The sequence below is a fragment of the Microcebus murinus genome, chromosome 4 (genome assembly GCF_040939455.1).
Source record: "Microcebus murinus isolate Inina chromosome 4, M.murinus_Inina_mat1.0, whole genome shotgun sequence".
In the NCBI taxonomy this organism is placed as follows: Eukaryota; Metazoa; Chordata; class Mammalia; order Primates; family Cheirogaleidae; genus Microcebus; species Microcebus murinus.
The window spans coordinates 11,294,706-11,311,659 of record NC_134107.1 but is presented as its reverse complement, the minus strand read 5'-3'; the positions used below and the strand labels follow the sequence as shown (position 1 = coordinate 11,311,659).

At 62.0% G+C, this 16,954-nt stretch overlaps 2 protein-coding genes across 16 annotated transcripts in view; one reads left to right on the top strand and one right to left on the bottom strand.

The window, feature by feature from the left end:
• Positions 1 to 5,172: 5,172 nt before the first annotated feature.
• On the top strand, positions 5,173 to 10,635 carry RCOR2 (REST corepressor 2). 2 transcript variants are annotated; one of them, XM_012777872.2, is made up of 12 exons: positions 5,173 to 6,000; positions 6,691 to 6,747; positions 7,021 to 7,101; positions 7,331 to 7,383; positions 7,472 to 7,633; positions 7,742 to 7,866; positions 7,950 to 8,019; positions 8,114 to 8,329; positions 8,967 to 9,044; positions 9,173 to 9,230; positions 9,371 to 9,600; positions 9,697 to 10,635. In XM_012777872.2, exons 1-12 carry the CDS (start codon positions 5,874 to 5,876, stop codon positions 10,009 to 10,011), a joined length of 1,572 nt encoding a protein of 523 aa, XP_012633326.1. In that variant the 5' UTR covers positions 5,173 to 5,873; the 3' UTR covers positions 10,012 to 10,635. The 2 variants fall into 2 exon arrangements, with proteins under 2 accessions (XP_012633326.1, XP_012633327.1); XM_012777873.2 differs by lacking the exon at positions 9,371 to 9,600 and having other exon boundaries at positions 9,697 to 10,350.
• Positions 10,636 to 10,853: 218 nt separating this feature from the next.
• MARK2 (microtubule affinity regulating kinase 2) overlaps positions 10,854 to 16,954 on the bottom strand; it is a 60,583-nt gene continuing 54,482 nt past the window's right edge. For 3 of the 14 annotated variants that reach the window (XM_012777860.3, XM_020286412.2, XM_012777864.3), the window contains 4 exons: positions 16,683 to 16,940; positions 15,638 to 15,664; positions 13,570 to 13,614; positions 12,025 to 12,996 (listed from right to left, as the gene is read on the bottom strand). In XM_012777860.3, coding sequence (XP_012633314.1) covers positions 12,636 to 12,996; positions 13,570 to 13,614; positions 15,638 to 15,664; positions 16,683 to 16,940 — 691 coding nt within the window. In that variant the 3' untranslated portion in view covers positions 12,025 to 12,635. Of the gene's footprint in view, positions 12,997 to 13,569; positions 13,615 to 15,637; positions 15,665 to 16,682; positions 16,941 to 16,954 lie in introns of all 14 variants that reach the window. The other 11 variants (XM_012777866.3, XM_020286414.2, XM_012777868.2 and 8 more) reach the window with 8 other exon arrangements.

Here is a 16,954-nt window from a genome sequence, read left to right as displayed (position 1 = left end):
ACTCCAGCCTGGGCAGCAACAGGGCATGACCCTGCCTCAGAAAAAAAAAACAAAAACGTATCCAGTTATGAGTGCACAGTGGATTAGAGGGGTCAGACTGAAGGCAAGAATCTGGAGCCATTGACAAGTCTAGTCCATTTTGTGTTTCTGTAACGGAATGGCTGAGACTGGGTAGCTTATACACAGTAGAAGTTTATTCGGCTCACAGTTCTAGAGGCTGGAACGTCCAAGAGCATGGTGCTCGCATCGAGTGAGGGCCTTCTTTCTGCATCCTTGTAGCCAGAAGGCAAGAGGGCAAGAGGAAGTGCTCTTGGGAACGAGAAAGAGAGAGATGGGAAGGGGGCCAAATTCATCGTTTATCTGGAACCCACTCTTGAGATAATGGCATTAGTGTATCGCTGAGGGCAGAGGCTCATGACCTAATCACTCTTAAAGGTCCCACCTCTCAACACTGTTGCATCAGGCATTAAGTTTCCAACACATGAACTTTGGGGGACACATTCCAGTTATAACAGGGAGGATGTCAAGTGTGTGATGTGACGGAGAAGCTTGCTCCAGAGGTCAGACCCAGGAGCCCGAGGTGGCATGGGCACGAGCTCTCATAGAGCAGTGAACCATGGGCCGAGAGGGCTCTTCTGGGGGTGCTCGGGAGGGGACCCCTGCTTCAGAAGGAAACCAGCATTGACTGCTGTTCTTACTACATTCCATTCAAGATGTGCTTGACCCGCCTCGCAATTGATGCGAGGATTGTCACTCCGTTTTAGAGAAGTGGGACTGAGGCTCACTGAAGGGCACACAGCCAGCAAGAAGCAGAGCCAGCCTCACCCTAGTCTGAGATCCTGCTGCTTCTCTCGGGGCCTCTGCTCCCCCGACTGCTCCCGGAGGTTGCAGGTGGCCGTGGGGCAGGACTTTCTGATGGATCCAAGGCTCAGTGACTGCAATGGCTCAGGGGGACTGTGATCCAGGCACTCACCCAGGAGCATGGGCTCCTCGGGGTGCCAGACTCAGCCTCCCTGGAGGACATTTGTGCCAGACTGAGGTGGGGCCCCCTTGGTCCATGCTGTCACCGCCAGAGGGCGCAGCTGTTGCCCAGGTGAGGGCACCGGGAGGCCCCTTCCCAGCTTCTGGAGAAACCCAGCAGCTCCTGGTCTGGAAGCTGCCCCCTCCCGGAGTAGGGGAGCCCCGGCCAGTCGCATTCCTGTCTTTCTCAACTGAGGTCTTGTTGACTCTTCCTCCCAGGTTCTTGCTCTGCTCAGGGAGTCAGATTCCCTTGGTGTGGGTGTCAGGAAGCCTGGGGTCTCCTTACTGACCTCACCCTGGTCCTGCTCTGTCCTGCCCCCACGCCACCCCCAGATGTGCCTGCCTTGCCCCCATTAGTCCTCCTCGCAGGACCTCGGTGTGAGGTGGTGCTTGGATTGCCACCTCTGTCCCCTTCTCTCAGCCTCCGCACAATCTTGGGGGTGGGGCGGGGCTGGGGGGCGTGCAGGCCAGGCCAGGGATCACAACAGGGCCTATAGTTGGGGAGGGCAGCACCCTGGGCCACACAGCCTGTGGGGTGGGGACAGTGGGCATGTGGGGAGGAGGGACCAAGTTCCTGTCTGGGCAGGACAGAGAGGGTGGGGGCCCAGTAGGGAGCTCCCATGCTCCTGGCACTCTGTAGCCCGCCTCCCCCTAGGCTCCCAGTCCACGAAAGCACCTCCCCCAAGAGCCCTCAGTTGCTCAGCCAGGTTTCTGCTCAGATCCTGCCACCGGCCCTCCCCCACCCCAGGGCCCGCCCTCCTGCCTGCCTCCCTCCCCAAGTTTAGCCCCTTGGCCATGGCCACTGAGGGCCTGGCCAGGGTCCCAGGCACCACACCACAGCGGCCGGCCTTGCAGGGCCAGAGCCTGGGACAGTCCCAGTCTGTCTGGCAGGGCTGGCGGGCTTGGATTGGCTGGAGCTGCCCCCGCCTTTGGGAGGAGGGAGCCGAGAGGGGAGGCCGGTGGCTTACCCAAGGTCACCCTTCTTTTCTTTCCCAGCATCCCTGTTCAAACTTTGTCCCCTCCACCTCACCTTGAGGAGGGAGGAGGCCAGATGCCCAGCAGGCGAGCACAGCGGAGCCTGGGGAGGAGAGAGGCTCTCTGGCTCTCAACATTTATTTATTCAACACATACTGAGTGCCTAGTGTGTGCAGGGCCCTGAGAACACAGCGGTGAACACAATCCCTGCCCTTATGGGGCTCACAGCCCAGCAGGGAGACAGGCAAGAAAAACAGCCACACAAATCATGTAAACTTGTGTCCCTAAACTGCGTGGCAAAGGCACCAAGTGGGATTTGGCTTGACCAGAGTGGGCTGCCCTGGGGATGTGAGGGATGGGGAGACTTTTCTGGCCTTGGTGATGGAGGCCGGCTTCGGGCAGAGGCCTGTGTGGGGGGCGAGAAAGCCTCAGTTTCCTCATCTGGAAAAAGGCAGGAAGCGATTGTGCCCGGATCGCGGCTTGCTGGGAGCGGCCTGCAGCCCTGAGAGCTATCGTCCTCCCGTGGAAGGACGAGTAGGCGATCCTCTGCAGATGGCGGGGAGGGCATTCCCAGAGCTCCGCAGCTCTCCCAAGCTCTGAGGTGACCTTAGGGAGGTGAGGGACCCCAGTGCTGGGGCCGCCCTGTGTGCGGTGAGCTTCCACGGCCCCTTGGGCTGCCTCAGGCTGGAGGCAAGGAGGGGCTGGTCCCTGGGCTGTCTGTCCTCTCTCCCTCCCCACACCCTGTGTTCCTGGCCACGTGGCACCTCGGTACCCCAGCCACCCCCTGCCGGGCGGGGGGAAGATGATTCCTGACCTGGGGGCTTGGGGAGCCCGGGGAAAGGTGGATAGAATTTCGGGTAACACTGAGCCAGTCCTGTGGTGCAGCCCTACCCTGCAGCCCCAGGGCAGCAGAGAGGGGGTGCTGTCTCTTTAAGAGCCTTCAGGCTGCAGGGAGCAGATGGCCAGGCCGGCCGGGGCCCCTTGTCCTTTGTGTGGCTTCGCACAAAAGAGGGGGCCAGCTGGGGAGGGGGCGGCTGCAGCAGGTGGGAGGGGTGGGGCCTTGCCCCTCCCCCTCCTAGCCCTGCACCCTTGCCCCTTGAGGAGGGGTTTGCTCAGTAGGAATGCACCTCCTCTCAGGACACTGTGGCCCCCACACTCACCCGGAACTCCTAGGATGCCCCCCCATGTCATCTCCTGCCTTCAAGGCAGAAGCCTTACCACACCAGGGCCTAGGGACCTTCCCCTAAGGAATAAACCTCCCTTCCCAGCCCCCACCTCCAGGGCAGACTTCATTTGGCCCTGAGTGCCTGGCTCTAGAGAGAAATGAATTAGGTCTTTACTTGGGGGGCTTGGTGCTGGAGCAGGAGGGAAGCCAGTGGCTGGGGATCCTTGTTAGACAGACTAGGGGTACCTGGGGCAGCCCTGGAGGAGGGAGGCAAGAAATCGGCCTGGTGCTGAAGCCTGGGGCCAAGGGTGATGAGACTGGGCCCTGGGCCCCAGTGTGGGAGGAGTGGAGGAGGGGAGCCAGAGTGGGGCACCCAACTGAGGTCCTCCCTAATGGGGGACACCAGGCAAGATGGAAGCCACCAGGTTGGAGAGGGTGATGTGCAGCAACGGTTGCCTGCCAGGCAGGAGGGGGCAGAAGTGAGAGCTTCCCAAAGCGTGGAGGTGCTGGGGGCAGGGATGGCACCCTGCCATGCAGAACAGGTCAGCCTGGGGAGACTCCTTTACCTTGGAGCAGACCTCCTGAGCTCGGATCAGTCTTTGGTTCATTCATTCTTCTCCTTTGTCCAGACCTCCCCACCCTGGGGCTTGGTGCCCAATTCATGATTTAAGAGGAGGAAAAGGCCCCATAGCCCTGGCCCGAGGTGTGGAGGGCAACGTGGCTGCTGACTGGGTGGCCCCAAGTGGCCCGACAGCGCAGCAGCCGGGTGGGGTCATGCCTGGCTTTGCGCGGCCGCCCGCAGGAGCCCCCAGGAACAGGCGGCCCCAGCCGGGTCGTGGCCCGACCGCAGGACCCTGGCCGCGCGGCCGCAGGCAGAGAGTGGGGGCGGGGATCCCTGGCTGGGCCCTGGGCTGCTTCTAAATTTAGAAATCTGATTACAGAGTGGCCGTGGAAGGGAAGGGAGAGGAGGGCGCAAGTGCAGACTCGGCTCGGTCTGGGCACAGCGGGGTGTGCCTGGCTGGAGATGTGTCCAGGAGTCTGGGGCTCGGGTGGGAGGGCGGTGGGCGGGGGCTCTGGCTTGTGTGCGCCGCAGCACGTGCCCCGGGCGGCGGGGACGGGCACCGGCGCAGCTCGCAGGCTCGGAGCCGCCGCCGGTGTGTGCGCTGGCTCTTTGTGTGCCTGGCAGGGTGGCTGGGTCTGGCTTTGAAAGTCTCTGCCCACCCCCTCCCCCATCTCCGTCTGTGCCGCTCTACCCGCTTCCCTGTCTGTCACTCTGCCCGTGCTTGTCCGGGGGGAGGGGGATGCAGCTTCCAGCTGGGGTGACAGTGAACCCTGTGGGGAAGAGACCCAGCTCCTCCCTCCCCTGCAGTCCAGACCTTCCCCTGTACTCCCACTACCCATCCCTCAGCCCTCGCTGCCACTGTTTTGGGGTGCAGACTGCAGCAGTTAAAGGGAGTTGAGGTGACCCTTGGAGACCCACAGACCCACCAGAAGCCAGGCTCTTGGCCGGGTAGCTCTTGGAGGAATTCACTCCTTGCCTGTCCGGCCTCCCATCCGTTCTGGCCCCCAAGGGCGCATGAAGGGGGGTCCCCCCTGCGGAAGGGGGGGCGGGGAGTTCCTTGGCAGGAAGGGAAATGGAAGGAAAAGCTGGGCTCCACCCGGGCGGGCGGGCAGGCGGCCTCAGGGCCCCCGGGGCAGGCGGCAGTAACCCGAGCCCACTAGTGTGTGGGGCTGCTGTGCGCGTGGGTGGGGCTGACCTCGGCTACTCCTGGGGGGCAGTAGGGTTCCCCCAGGGGCAAGTCTGAGAGCCCAGGGACGCGAGGGGGGCCCCGCAGAGGGACACGCTCCCCACCCGGGTCCTGATCCCACCCCCTGGAGGTCTAGCCCCGGCCCCCAGGCCCCGCCCCCGGCCGTCCCTCCCACCCCAGGGCCAGATGTTCAGCTGGCGGAGGCATCGGCTGGGGGAGGGGTGCTGAGGCCGCAGCCGGCACTACTTCCCTGCCAGCAGCTTCATTGTGTGCGCGAGGAGCGAGCGGCGGCGGAGAGCGGGCGGGCGAGCGGCAGCCCGAGCGCGGCGGGGAGAGCGAGCGCTTGGGGAGGGTGCGAGGCGGCACCCGCGGCTGCGCTCCGCCCGCCTCCCGGTAACTCTGCCCCGCGCCGCGCGCCGCGCGCTGTGCGCGCCGTCCCGCCGCCGCCGCCGGGCCCCGCAGGCTGCCGTCGCGGGCAGGGGTCTGTCCGGGACAGGGGTCCCCACCTGGAGACTGGGGCATCCCTGGCGCAGCCGAGAGGCGCGGAGCCCGCGGGGAGCGCAAATTGTGCTGCAGCGCCCGCCCGCTGAACGGCGTGGGCAGGCGGGCGGCGGGGTTCCGGGGCGCCCCGAGGGCAGGGCGCCCCGACTTCTCCCGGGGAGCCCCAGCCCCGAGGGGCGTACAGAACGAGCGTGCCTCAGCCGCACCGGACCTTGCGCTCATCCTCCGCGCACCCCACTTATGCACAAACTTTTCTGACGCCCTCGCCCGTGGGGGTCGCGGAGAGCGCTGGGGCTGCCCGCCGGCTCCCGCCCCGCCGGACCCCGGCCACGCTGACCTCCTGCCTCTCGTAACCTCAGTGGCGACCTCTCCAGGCCGGGCCGGGCGCGGCACTCGAGGCGAGCGCGGCAACCACCTTCGCTCTCCGAAGGCTCCCTCGCCCCCCGGGGCAGCTGGGCGGGGTAATGCCCTCCGTGATGGAGAAGCCGAGCGCGGGCTCCGGGATCCTGTCCCGCAGCCGGGCCAAGACGGTGCCCAACGGTGGACAGCCGCACTCGGAGGATGACAGCAGCGAGGAGGAGCACTCGCACGGTGAGCCCGGCGGCCTGGGTTAAAGGCGCGCTGGCCCGGGGTGCGGCGGGAGGGGCAAGAGTTGCAGACCACGGGCCTGTTATACTGATGCTTCCTGCCTCTCCTGGATTGGCGCCTCTGCCTTGCTGCTACCCCAAGCCCTGGGTGCCGGCACCGGGAGTCTGGAGGCTGGGCCCCTAGGTGCCGCGGATGCGGTCCTGCCCGTCCCCGCCCTGCTCTCAGTCCCGCAGGGACCCAGGCATCCCTCCCTTGCAGAGATTGGGTCCCGCGTACCTTGCCACCTTGCAGGGCACTGAGGTCTGGCTGGGGCAGGGGCTGGGGAGACACCTCCACACCCAGCTGTGAGGCTCATGTGGGGAGGAGCCTTGGGTGCCTCGCAAGGCTACGGTCCAGGTCTAGGGGCTGCCCTCCAACCTTCCAGTCCCCAGCCAGAACAAAGCGCTCTGTTTGGCTAGGGCTCTGAAACTGTCCCCGTGGCTACCCTCCACCCCCAGTGGCCATGACTAGGCAGGGTCTCTTCCAGTTCCTCTGTGGCTGAGGGTAACTGACGGGGAGGCTCAGGGAAAAGTGAGCCTCCTGGAAGATGGGGGCCCTGGGTGGTCAGGAAGGAGAACTCCAGGCCAGCCACCTCCCCCGCATCCTCTCTCCCTCCCTCCCTGGAGGGCTCACTGCCTTCCCCTGGCTCCACAGACAGCATGATCCGCGTTGGAACCAATTACCAGGCCGTAATTCCGGAGTGCAAGCCTGGTGAGTGGCAGGACAGGCTGCGGCGGGGGAGGCCCGTGGCTTGGCCTTCAGCCCCACCTGGGGGGCCCTTGGCTGGCTCCCACTGGAAAGCAAGTGGGGGTGGGTAGCCCCGTGGCATGGCTAGTTTTCCTGCTCTGCCTTCCTGTCTGGTTCTCTGCCCCTCTTTCCCCTCTGGGCCTCACCTCCCAGGCCCCACGCGCTGCCGTCTGGCCCTGGCTAGCTTGCGCCAGCGGGCCGACCTGAGCGTCTCCCCTCTGCTCCTCGGCCTTTCAGAGAGCCCTGCACGCTACAGCAACAAGGAGCTGAAGGGGATGCTGGTGTGGTCACCCAACCACTGTGTGTCAGATGCCAAGCGTGAGTGGGGCGGGACCCTGGTTCATGTTCATCCGTGGGAGGTGGGGTCTTGGGTTCATCCCACCCCCAGGCCAGCTCTCCCAGAGAGGGGCTGGAGGCTGAGGTGTGCAGGTTCAGCCCTGCCCTGGGGCTGGGGTTTGGGGCCTCGCCCCAGGGGTACTTCTTTCTGGAAAGGTCTGGGTTAGGAGCTGTCACTCCCTCCAAGACCCCGCCCCTCCCATCCCTGCAGTTGACAAGTACATTGCGATGGCCAAGGAGAAGCATGGCTACAACATTGAGCAGGTGAGCCTCGGCCCCGCAGGGATTTGGGGGTAGGGACGGGACAGTGCTGGGGACAGCTGAGCCTGAGTTGCCCCTCATCCCGAGCCAGGCGCTGGGCATGCTCCTGTGGCATAAGCATGACGTGGAGAAGTCACTGGCTGACCTGGCCAACTTTACCCCATTCCCTGATGAGTGGACAGTGGAGGACAAGGTGTTATTTGAACAGGCCTTTGGCTTCCACGGCAAGTGCTTCCAGCGGATCCAGCAGATGGTAAAGCCCTTCTACCTGCCCAGCGCTCCTCAGCTCCTCCTTCCTGGAGAGCTTACCTGGGGCCCAGGGTCATGGGTGGGCCCCAACCTCTGGCCTTGCCTCCTCTAGCTACCCGACAAACTGATTCCCAGCCTGGTGAAATATTACTACTCTTGGAAGAAGACCCGCAGCCGAACTAGCGTGATGGACAGACAGGCACGACGGCTGGGGGGCCGAAAGGACAAAGAAGACAGGTGGGGGCACGGGCAGGCACCAGGTGGGGGCAGGCAGAGTCCTGGCCCCTGCCTCATTCTGTCCCTGGCCCCTGTGTCAGCAGTGATGAGCTTGAAGAAGGACGAGGAGCTGTGAGTGAGGGAGAGCCTGATGCTGGAGACTCCAAGCGGGAGGTGAGCTCCGAGCTCCCAGAGCTGGTGTGGCCCTGCCTGCCTGCTGCCTCTCCTCCGGCTCTGCACCACCCATGCCCTCCTCTTCCCCTGGCAGCCTCTGCCCTCTCGGCCCCTGAATGCGCGCCCAGGCCCCGGGAAGAAGGAGGTCCAGGTGTCTCAGTACCGCCACCATCCCTTGCGAACCCGCCGTCGCCCACCCAAGGGCATGTACCTGAGCCCTGAGGGCCTAACTGCAGTGTCAGGAAGCCCGGACCTGGCCAACCTCACACTCCGAGGTCTGGATTCCCAGCTCATCTCCCTCAAGCGCCAGGTGGGGGCTGAGAAATGAAGGGGCCATGCAAAGGGGGAACTTGGTACCCGGAAACTAAACTTTGGGGGCAGCTGAGGTGTAAGGGAAAGGGTGCAGGTTTGAGGCCTGTCTCTGCCCCATCCTCAGGACTCTGGGTAATGTGGCATTTTTTTCTGGGCCTTCTGCATGGTGGCGCGTGCCTGTAGTCCCAGCTACTCGGGAGGCTGAGGCAGGAGGATGGCTTGAGCCCAGGAGTTTGAGGTTGCTGTGAGCTAGGCTGATGCCACGGCACTCTAGCCTGGGCAACAGAGTGAGACTGTGTCAAAAACAAAAACAAAAAAACTGGTCTGGGCCAGGAACAGTGGCTCACACCTGTAATCCCAGTACTTTGGGAGGCTGAGGCAGGAGGATGGATTGAGACCTGGAGTTTAGCAAGACTCTGTCTCTACAAAAAACAAAGAAAACTGGTTTGCAAAAAAGAGAGAACCCCAGCATCTCCCTGAGTAGTTGTGAGGGGCGGGGAATGAGCCAGATGGTGGGTGGCAGAGAGCTTTGCCAGGGCAGTGGGGCTGATGTCTGTGCAGAAATAGGGCCATGCGAGGGGTGTGGCGGCCTGCCTGCGAGAGTTTGATGTGCCTCTGTTTCCTGGCCCTCCCAGGTGCAGAGCATGAAACAGACCAACAGCAGTCTGCGCCAAGCCCTGGAGGGCGGCATCGACCCACTCCGCCCCCCTGAGGTGAGGCTCTCAAGCGTGGGTACAAAAAAGGGTTCTCTCTGGAGGCAGAGCAGAAGAGGTTCTGCTTGGGGGGTAGGGCTTCCATTCCCCCATTTTTGAGCCTAAGGGATACATTCCTTGCTTTGCAGGCCAATACCAAGTTCAACTCCCGCTGGACCACAGATGAGCAGCTTTTGGCTGTCCAAGGTGGGTTAGGCCATGGGGAGAACAGGACCCCAGGAATCGATCTCCCCACCCTCCAAGCAGCTGGGGGTAGAGAGGAAGGATTAGGGAAATAACTAGTTGTAAGGAGTATTCACACTCTGCTGCCCTTCTGGCCCTTGCAGCCATCCGTAGGTATGGCAAAGACTTTGGGGCTATTGCAGAGGTGATTGGGAACAAGACTCTGACCCAGGTGAAGACCTTCTTTGTGAGCTACCGTCGCCGCTTCAATCTGGAGGAGGTGCTACAGGAATGGGAGGCCGAGCAGGATGGGGCCCCTGGAGCCCCTGTCCCCATGGAGGAGGCTAGGAGAGGGGCTCCCTTGCCAGCCCCAGCCCTAGAGGAAGACGATGAGGTGAGAAGGGAGGAGAGGAGAGGCACCCCCTTGGTCCTTAGACCCGGCTGAGGGTGGCGAAGAGCCTGGCCTCTTACCGCTTGTCTCTCCCCTCAGGTCCAGATTACATCTGTCTCAACATCTGTGCCCAGATCAGTGCCCCCTGCGCCGCCACCCCCTCCACCTCCCACCTCGCTGTCCCAGCCACCCCCGCTGCTGAGGCCACCTCTGCCCACGGCTCCCACTCTGCTTCGCCAGCCACCCCCACTACAGCAGGGCCGCTTCCTCCAGCCCCGGCTGGCCCCCAACCAGCCCCCACCACCTCTCATCCGCCCTGCTCTGGCTGCCTCCCGCCACAGTGCCCGTCCTGGCCCTCAGCCCCCACCCACCCTGATTGGAGCCCCTCTGGAGCCTCCAGCACCCTCACTCTGAGCCCTGAGGTCCCCCACCAACCAGAGGCTCCAGAATCTCTTTGCTGGACATCCCCAGGCATCGCTGGTGTATCTGAGGACAGACGGGACTAAGGGCTTTTGCCAGGTCTTTCAAAGACCCAGAGCTGCCGACTGGCACAGGCTGGACCTGTGGGTTCTGCATGTGTTTCTGGCAGCTGCTCTCCTTCCAGCCAGGGGCTGGGCTCAGAGGCCTTCTGGGCTGGCCTGAGGGTACTTTCTACTTCCTGGACTGGAATGGCTGCCTCCTGGTCTGCTGGGGCTTGGCCAGGGGGCCCTGCCCTGTGTGTTAAGGGGTAGTGACCTTAGTGTGGGGGTGGGGGAGAGGACAGTTGGGTTTGTTGGCTGTTCTCATTCCTCTTTCCCTTCTTTTAGCAATAAGACTGGGGTGAGGTAGGGAGGGGGGCAGGAGGGGGATAGGTGGGCCTCACAGCCCCAGAGGCTGGAAGGGAAGCTGTTTTCAGGGGCCGGTGGGAAATGCTGAGGAGCTCTGAGGGGACCCACCATGCCCACCTCCTAAAGGCTTGGAGAAAGGGGGGTTGGGAACTTATGCAGCAGACGAGGATTTATTTTTCAACGTTTTTAAAAAATAAAAAAATAAAACCTTCCAAGCTTATGGAGTCCTCTTTCCCTTTTGGTTTAAGGGCTCTGGGCTTTGCTTCCAGTCTGTGCCTGGAGGGTGGCATAGGGAGCTGGGCCCACCCAGTGCTGGCCTCTCCCTCAGGCCCCAGACAGGAATCAACTCAAGGCAGGTGGGCTGGGCCACATCTTGCCCCCAGGGGACTGGGTCCCTGCCTGGCTGGGAGAAGAAACAGGAGCAGGCAGCTCAGATTCCAAACATTCTCTTTATTACGTGTTTGATCCAGAGGAGAAACTAAGTGCAGGGGGGGGAAGAGGGGGCTGGGGGGGAGGGGCCACCTTGCCTGGGTGCCCCCAGCCCCCACCCCCTTCGGGAGCCAAGCCATGCCCTCCCGGCCCCCTCAGAGCACCCGGGCTGTTCCCTAGGGCAGGAGGGGGGAAGGGAGGTGGGGAGCCCTTGGTCTGAGCCGCATAGGAGTGTGGGGCAGGAGGGCTGAGGTTGGCGAGGCCCCTTCCTGGGACCCAAGGGCTCGCCTAGTCGCTGACCCTGGCCTGGGAGCGGGGGTGATGAATAAGGGTGGAGTCGTCATAAATCAAAAAAATAATAAAATAATAAAATAAAAAATAAAACCCATCACAAATGTACAACTCAGGTGAGGGTAGGGGCAGCCTCTGTGTAGGACTCCCTCCCCCAGTTACTCAAGAACAGAAATAGCAGAGAAATAAATTAAGGGATGCAGTGGCCGCCACCAGCCAAGCGCCCACAACCACCCACTCCCACGCTGGCGGAGAGGTTAGCAAGCTGCGAGTCACTTGGCCTGTCTGTCCCCACCCTGTGGAGGCAGACGCTCCCCGCCCTTCTGCCAGGCGGCCCCAAGGCCCTGGGCAGCGTCTCCTGAGAGGAGGGGCGACAGTGTCAGGAAGAAAAGGCAAGGCTGAGAGATGAGTGGTGAGGGAAGTCACTGCTATGGAGCGAGCTGGTGCCCAGATTAATGCCAATGATGGGGAAGCCGTGGGGGAGAGGAGCAGCGAGGGGGCTGTGCTTTCAGACAAAGGCTCTCCCATAACGGAGAGCGCCCAGCGCCCAGCGCCCCTGCTCTGGAGACCAGCAGCCCAAGCGGCCCCCTGGGGGCCGAGGAGCCAATCTGCCCTGCAGTCCCCTCCCCTCTCCCAGCCCTGGGGTCATCCCCTCCTACCCAGGAGGGGCGGGAGAAGATGGCACAGACTTTTGAGGAGGGGAACAAATGTCCCCACAGCAGCTTGTGGAAGGAAATGCCCAGCTCTGGGGAAGGAGGGAGCAGAGGGCACAGCATGGAGGGAGGCCAGCGCCTCTGCCAGCCCTCACCGCCTCAGCAGCCCCAGAGCAGCCACCAGCCCCACCCACTCAGGGCTGCGCAGCACCCCACCCCCCACCCCGCGCCCCATGCCCCATGCCCAGGCCTCCAGCCAGGGGCCTGAGGTCAGGGGAAGGCCACCTCTGGTGGTTCTCTTGGAGGGGAAGGAGGGGAGGAGAGGGGAGAAGCCCAAAAGGGGCCTGGCGGAGGGCCTGACAGGGAACTCCACCACTCTTGCCTGAGAGTGTTCCAGCCCTGAGCCACCCTCCCGGGAAACCCCACAGATCCAGTCTCGACTGTCCCAATGGGGCAGGGAGGAAAGGTGGCCGCTGGGATTTTTTTTTTCTTTTTTCTTTTTGGTAATAAAAAATTTCTTGGTTTAGGCGAAATACTCTGTGCAACCGCAGTACCGAGGGGGAGCCCCGCCCCCCCATCCACCCTCCCCTTCCTTTGCCTCCTGTAGGGGAGAGAGGGGAAGGGGGAATTTCTGGGCAGGGGTGAATGTGAGGGGAGGACCATCTCCCATCCCCCACACACATGGAAGAAAAACAGAAGGGCCAGGGAGGGGAGAAGTGCCAGCAGGGGAGACACACCAATCCATCGCTGCAGTCTCGCCCAGGTGGGACGGAGCGGCTGGCCCCAGCAGCCAAGTCCAGCTGGCCTGCCTCTGCCGCCCCCCACTCCTGGCAGCCTGTTAAAGCTTCAGCTCGTTGGCTATTTTGGAGGCAATGTTTTTGAAGGCCATGGAGGTGCCCGATATCCGCTTAAACCGAACCCCGTTGAGAGACAGCCTTGGCAGTTTGCACACCTCCATCTCCCACTGCACGAAGTCCTCGTGGCCCGGCGTGCCGTGCATGCACAGCAGCATGTACTTCTCGTGCAGCTCGCTCTGGCAGCTGTTCGCGTCCAGCACCTTGCGGATCTCCCGCATCATCTCGTTGGGCTCCATGGAGCTCGTGGTCTTCATGCTCCACGTGAAGCGGAGTGAGCGTGGCTTGGCCTCCCGAAACTCTTCCTTTTCTTTGTCGTTGCCTCCGCCGCCCACCACATGAGGTCTGTGGAGAGGGCAGTGACCGCGTCAGGCGAGGGGCTGAGGCTCCCCACCCCGGGGACAGCCACCCTGGCAGACAGCCCCTGAGACCAGAGAGGAGAGCGGGAGGAGCACAGGAGCAACAAAGCTGTTGAGACCCTGGCCTGGGGTGGGCAGAGGGAGGCAAGGGGGTGGCAGTCCTCTGACCCGCCGTCTGTCAGCATGGAGAAGGTCAGAGCAGCCAGCCCTGGGGGGGGTGACAGCTCCATGCTGCTACAGGTTCTTTTCTTTGAGTGCACTCAACAGCACTGGGCACAGACTGTGTCTCCAGAAAGCAGCAGCTGGAAGGTCAGGTAGTCAAGGGATAGGAGTCTGTAGCTCCAACCGCCCAACCCAGGGCTTCGACTTCCAGAATATACCAGATCTGAGAAGGGCCCGGAACTGCTGCAGTTGGGTTTGGGAAGGGAAGGCCCCAGAGGGTGGGGACAGGGCAGAACCGCCAGAGGAAGAGCCAAGTGGCAGAGTGAAGAGAGGAGCAGGAGGCTTGTGGCAAGCCCAGTGGCCCGGGCAGGGCCAGTGCTGGCTCCAGCCCTCTCACCTGAGCGTCTCCACTCGGTCTTTGCTTTCAGGTTCATTCGGGTTCCTCAAAAAACAGAGCGAGGGAGAGTTTAGTGCTGGGATCTCTCGCTCCTTCCACCACCACAGACCCAGGTGAGAGTGGGTCTGGGGAGATGCCACCAGTGGGTGGGCAGGACCCAAGCCCAAGGCACATGCCCATCACCTGGCAGGCCACCATGGCTCTGCAGCACCTCACACTGGCAGCTGGATAGTCCTTCCCAACAGGGAGCCCAGCATGTGAAGCCTGACCCTCCCCACACTCCCAGATCCGTGCTGGGGAGACAGAGCAGAGGCTTTGGCAGGCAGGGGATAGCTGTGCACATCGGTACTGAGCACACAGCCCCACACAAGGCAGCTTCCCCCCACCAGCCCACAGCCAGGGCTCTCGCTCCATTCTGGGGGACGGGGCTGTGAGCAGGTCTCCTGTACCAGTGCACCAGGCTCTCAGGACTGTAGTCCTGTAGGAGGCCCCACTGCAAGGGGCTGCAATGCTTGGATCTCTGTGGGAGAAGGGGATGGGGGTATGTAGAAGCCTCTCTCAGGGGGCTCAAAGTGCCAAGGCCTAGATCTGCATGGTGGGCACCTGAGGACAGATGTCTGCTGATGAGTGGAAAAGGCCGCCTCCTCCGACCTTTTGTAACGCCCCTACCTGCTGGCTTGCCAGGCCATCTGCTCGTACAGGAAGGAGGATGGAGGGTGGGGCGGGGCAGACACCTTGGGAGAGTGGGTGGGGAAGAGGTCTGGCCCTGCTGAGCGGCTTCTCCAGCTCCTGGCTGGAAGATGGGTGCCTGGAGCCGGGAAATTGGGGACTGTAGGGGAGAGGGATATGAGAGGAGAGAGAGAGCAGCAGCAGCACATGGAAAGGAACACAGAGACACAACAGACACATGGGTGCAAACAAGCACACTGCGAGCAGGGAGCCTGGCTGTGCTAGGAGGGCGCTCTCCCTGTGCACTCTCCAGCCCCACTGGGGGGCCTCCTGAGGCAGCAGCCAGCCATGCAGTGAGGAGTTGGGTGGGTGGAGGAAGGCATGGGGAAAACCTGAAGACCTTGTCTGGACAGTTCCGCCATCAGCCGGGGCCCGGGCTGACAGCCCTGGGGCACTAGTGCTCCCAACCTGGCCCTTGTTCTTCAGCTTGGCATCTGGCCCACCCAAGCCTGCAGAGAGGATGAGGATGAGGCCAGGCGTGAAGAAGCCAGAATGTAGCCCAGGAAGGGAGATGCCTGAGTGAGGCTGCAGGTCTCCCAGTGTTTCGCCAGGGCTCGGGTAGATCGGACCCTGCCCTAGAACAGGGCGTGTCTGGAGAAAAGAGCCCAGAGGAGAGGAGGCTTCATTCATCCAGATGTGCTGGCAGCAGGGGTGCTGGGCTGGGGATGGGAGTGGGCCTGGTTCTTCAGGAGCTGCCAGGAGGGGGTGCTGTGCCCCGTTTGTGAGGCAAAGGCTCCTTGGGCCCGGAGGAGTCAGACTGATGCCTTGGGACTCTGGTGTCCCTACAGTAGCTCCAAAGCCCTGCTATCCCATAGGCCACAGGGAAGAAGTCACACAGCCCTGAAATTCAGGAAGCCCAGGAAGGAGACCCCAAATGAGATACCAATCCAGATGCACTTTTAAGCCCAGTGGAGCCTCTTCATAGCGCATGCACATGACACGGGAAAGGGCCAGAAAAGAAACCCAATGCTTGGGACCAAAACCTGGGGTGGGTGAGAGGAGATAATCTTAAAGGGAGAATTCCCTGAGAAGGTCTCCCCTTGCTTGAGGACAGGCATAACTGTGGGCCCAAAGAAGGCCCCTCATTTTCAAAGCCATTTGCCCTGAGTGGGCCAGGTGTTCCCGAGCCCTGCCTATGTGTATGGGGCAGGGAGGGCAGGCCTTGTTCCAGAGCCCACTCAGAAGCAGGGGTCATCCCTTTAAGATGGCAACGAGAGGAGGGCCACACAGACTTGGTTAGCAGACGGGGACGGAGCAAGAGCCAGAAAAGGAGAGTTAGTGATGGAGGCAGGACACAGGACACAGACACGCACACACACATAGCGGGCTCAACGCCTACCTTCTGGCAAACCTGAAAGACAGATTTCTAAAAAAACAAACAAAAAAAGACAAAATAAAAAAAGAAATAAAAAAAAAAACCCAACAAGACGGTATGTGGATAAGCAGGTGGGGGTGGGCTTTACAGGTTCAGGGGTCACCCCATTTTTGGAAGAGCCGCTCAGCGAGACTACAGTCCTAGACTTCCAGACCTGCTCCCACCCTCTCTGCAACCCTCACACCTGCACTTGGGGGCTTGCACAGGGCCGTGGCTTTTGGCTCCCCCAGTGGAGTGGGGTGAACTGCAGGAGGGCAGGTGAGCCTGCACTCTCAAAGCCCCTGCTGCTTCATGAGCTGCTGTTCCAAGGGGGCGGGGAATGGGTGGGATGGGGACAGTGAGCATCCCAAGAGGCCAGATGGCTGGATGCACCTCAAGCTGTTCCTCTGTGGGGGTTTGAGAACCCCATGAAGAGATCCCCATCCTGGGTCTAACACAGGAAAGCATCAGAGCATCGGTGCAAGGGAGCAGGCTGCCGTGGGCCCTCACCAGCTATTTCTCATACAGGCTTCATCCTGGGCACCCCCCAGTGGAAGAACGTGGCTGCAGCGAGGGGAGTGGCTGCACCCAGACGGAACCAACTGGCTGGGGGACAGGCGGTCAGAGGGGCAAGACAGAGACCAGGAAAAAATTTTCCTTGCCGGCCCAGCCTGGCTCACACCTCATGACTTTGCAGCTGCGTCACCAAATATAAGTTTCCATGGGAACCCAGGAGAGAAGAGGGGGGCTTTTATTTTAGCATCTGAGTTCACACTCTCCTAGAGAGGAGGCGGGATCGGCCATCTGCTTGGGGCCAGAGACTGAGGGGTGCCTGTGAGGAGCGAGGAGGCCTACAGGGGGTGGGCCTGGGCACACAGGTGCTGACAAAGACCCAATTTCTTAGGATTCCTGAGGCCTATTCTATCCCCAGGACCCAGCCCCGGTTCTGGGTGTCCTTATCCCTCCCACCCTCAGGCAAGTAGGAATGCCTGGCCTGAGCCTCTCTGCCACTCTAAGTTCCCTGGCTCACCTGCGTACAAACTTGGAGGTGAACTTGCTGAAGATGCTCCCAGAGGCCCCCCGCCGGCCCTGGCTGTGGCCAGAGGGAGAGGCTGGGGTCACACCGTAGGGCAAATTCTGCTGGTCCCGCACCTGTCGGAGCTGCCCAGCATGGAAGGTGCTTCGACTGGACACACCCCGGGGGAAATTAGTTCGTTCTGGGGCTCCACCACTGCTGCTGATGTTGTGGGCGGAGGGGGAGGCGACAGGGACACGCTGGGGGGCTGTGCTGTGGGAAAAGAA

Coding starts and splice junctions, on each gene's coding strand:
- RCOR2 (XM_012777872.2), top strand. CDS start 5,874: ATGCCCTCCGTGATGGAGAAGCCGAGCGCGGGCTCCGGGATCCTGTCC. Junction 7,384..7,471: donor ATGGCTACAACATTGAGCAG/GTGAGCCTCGGC, acceptor ATCCCGAGCCAG/GCGCTGGGCATGCTCCTGTG. Junction 8,020..8,113: donor CTGGAGACTCCAAGCGGGAG/GTGAGCTCCGAG, acceptor TTCCCCTGGCAG/CCTCTGCCCTCTCGGCCCCT.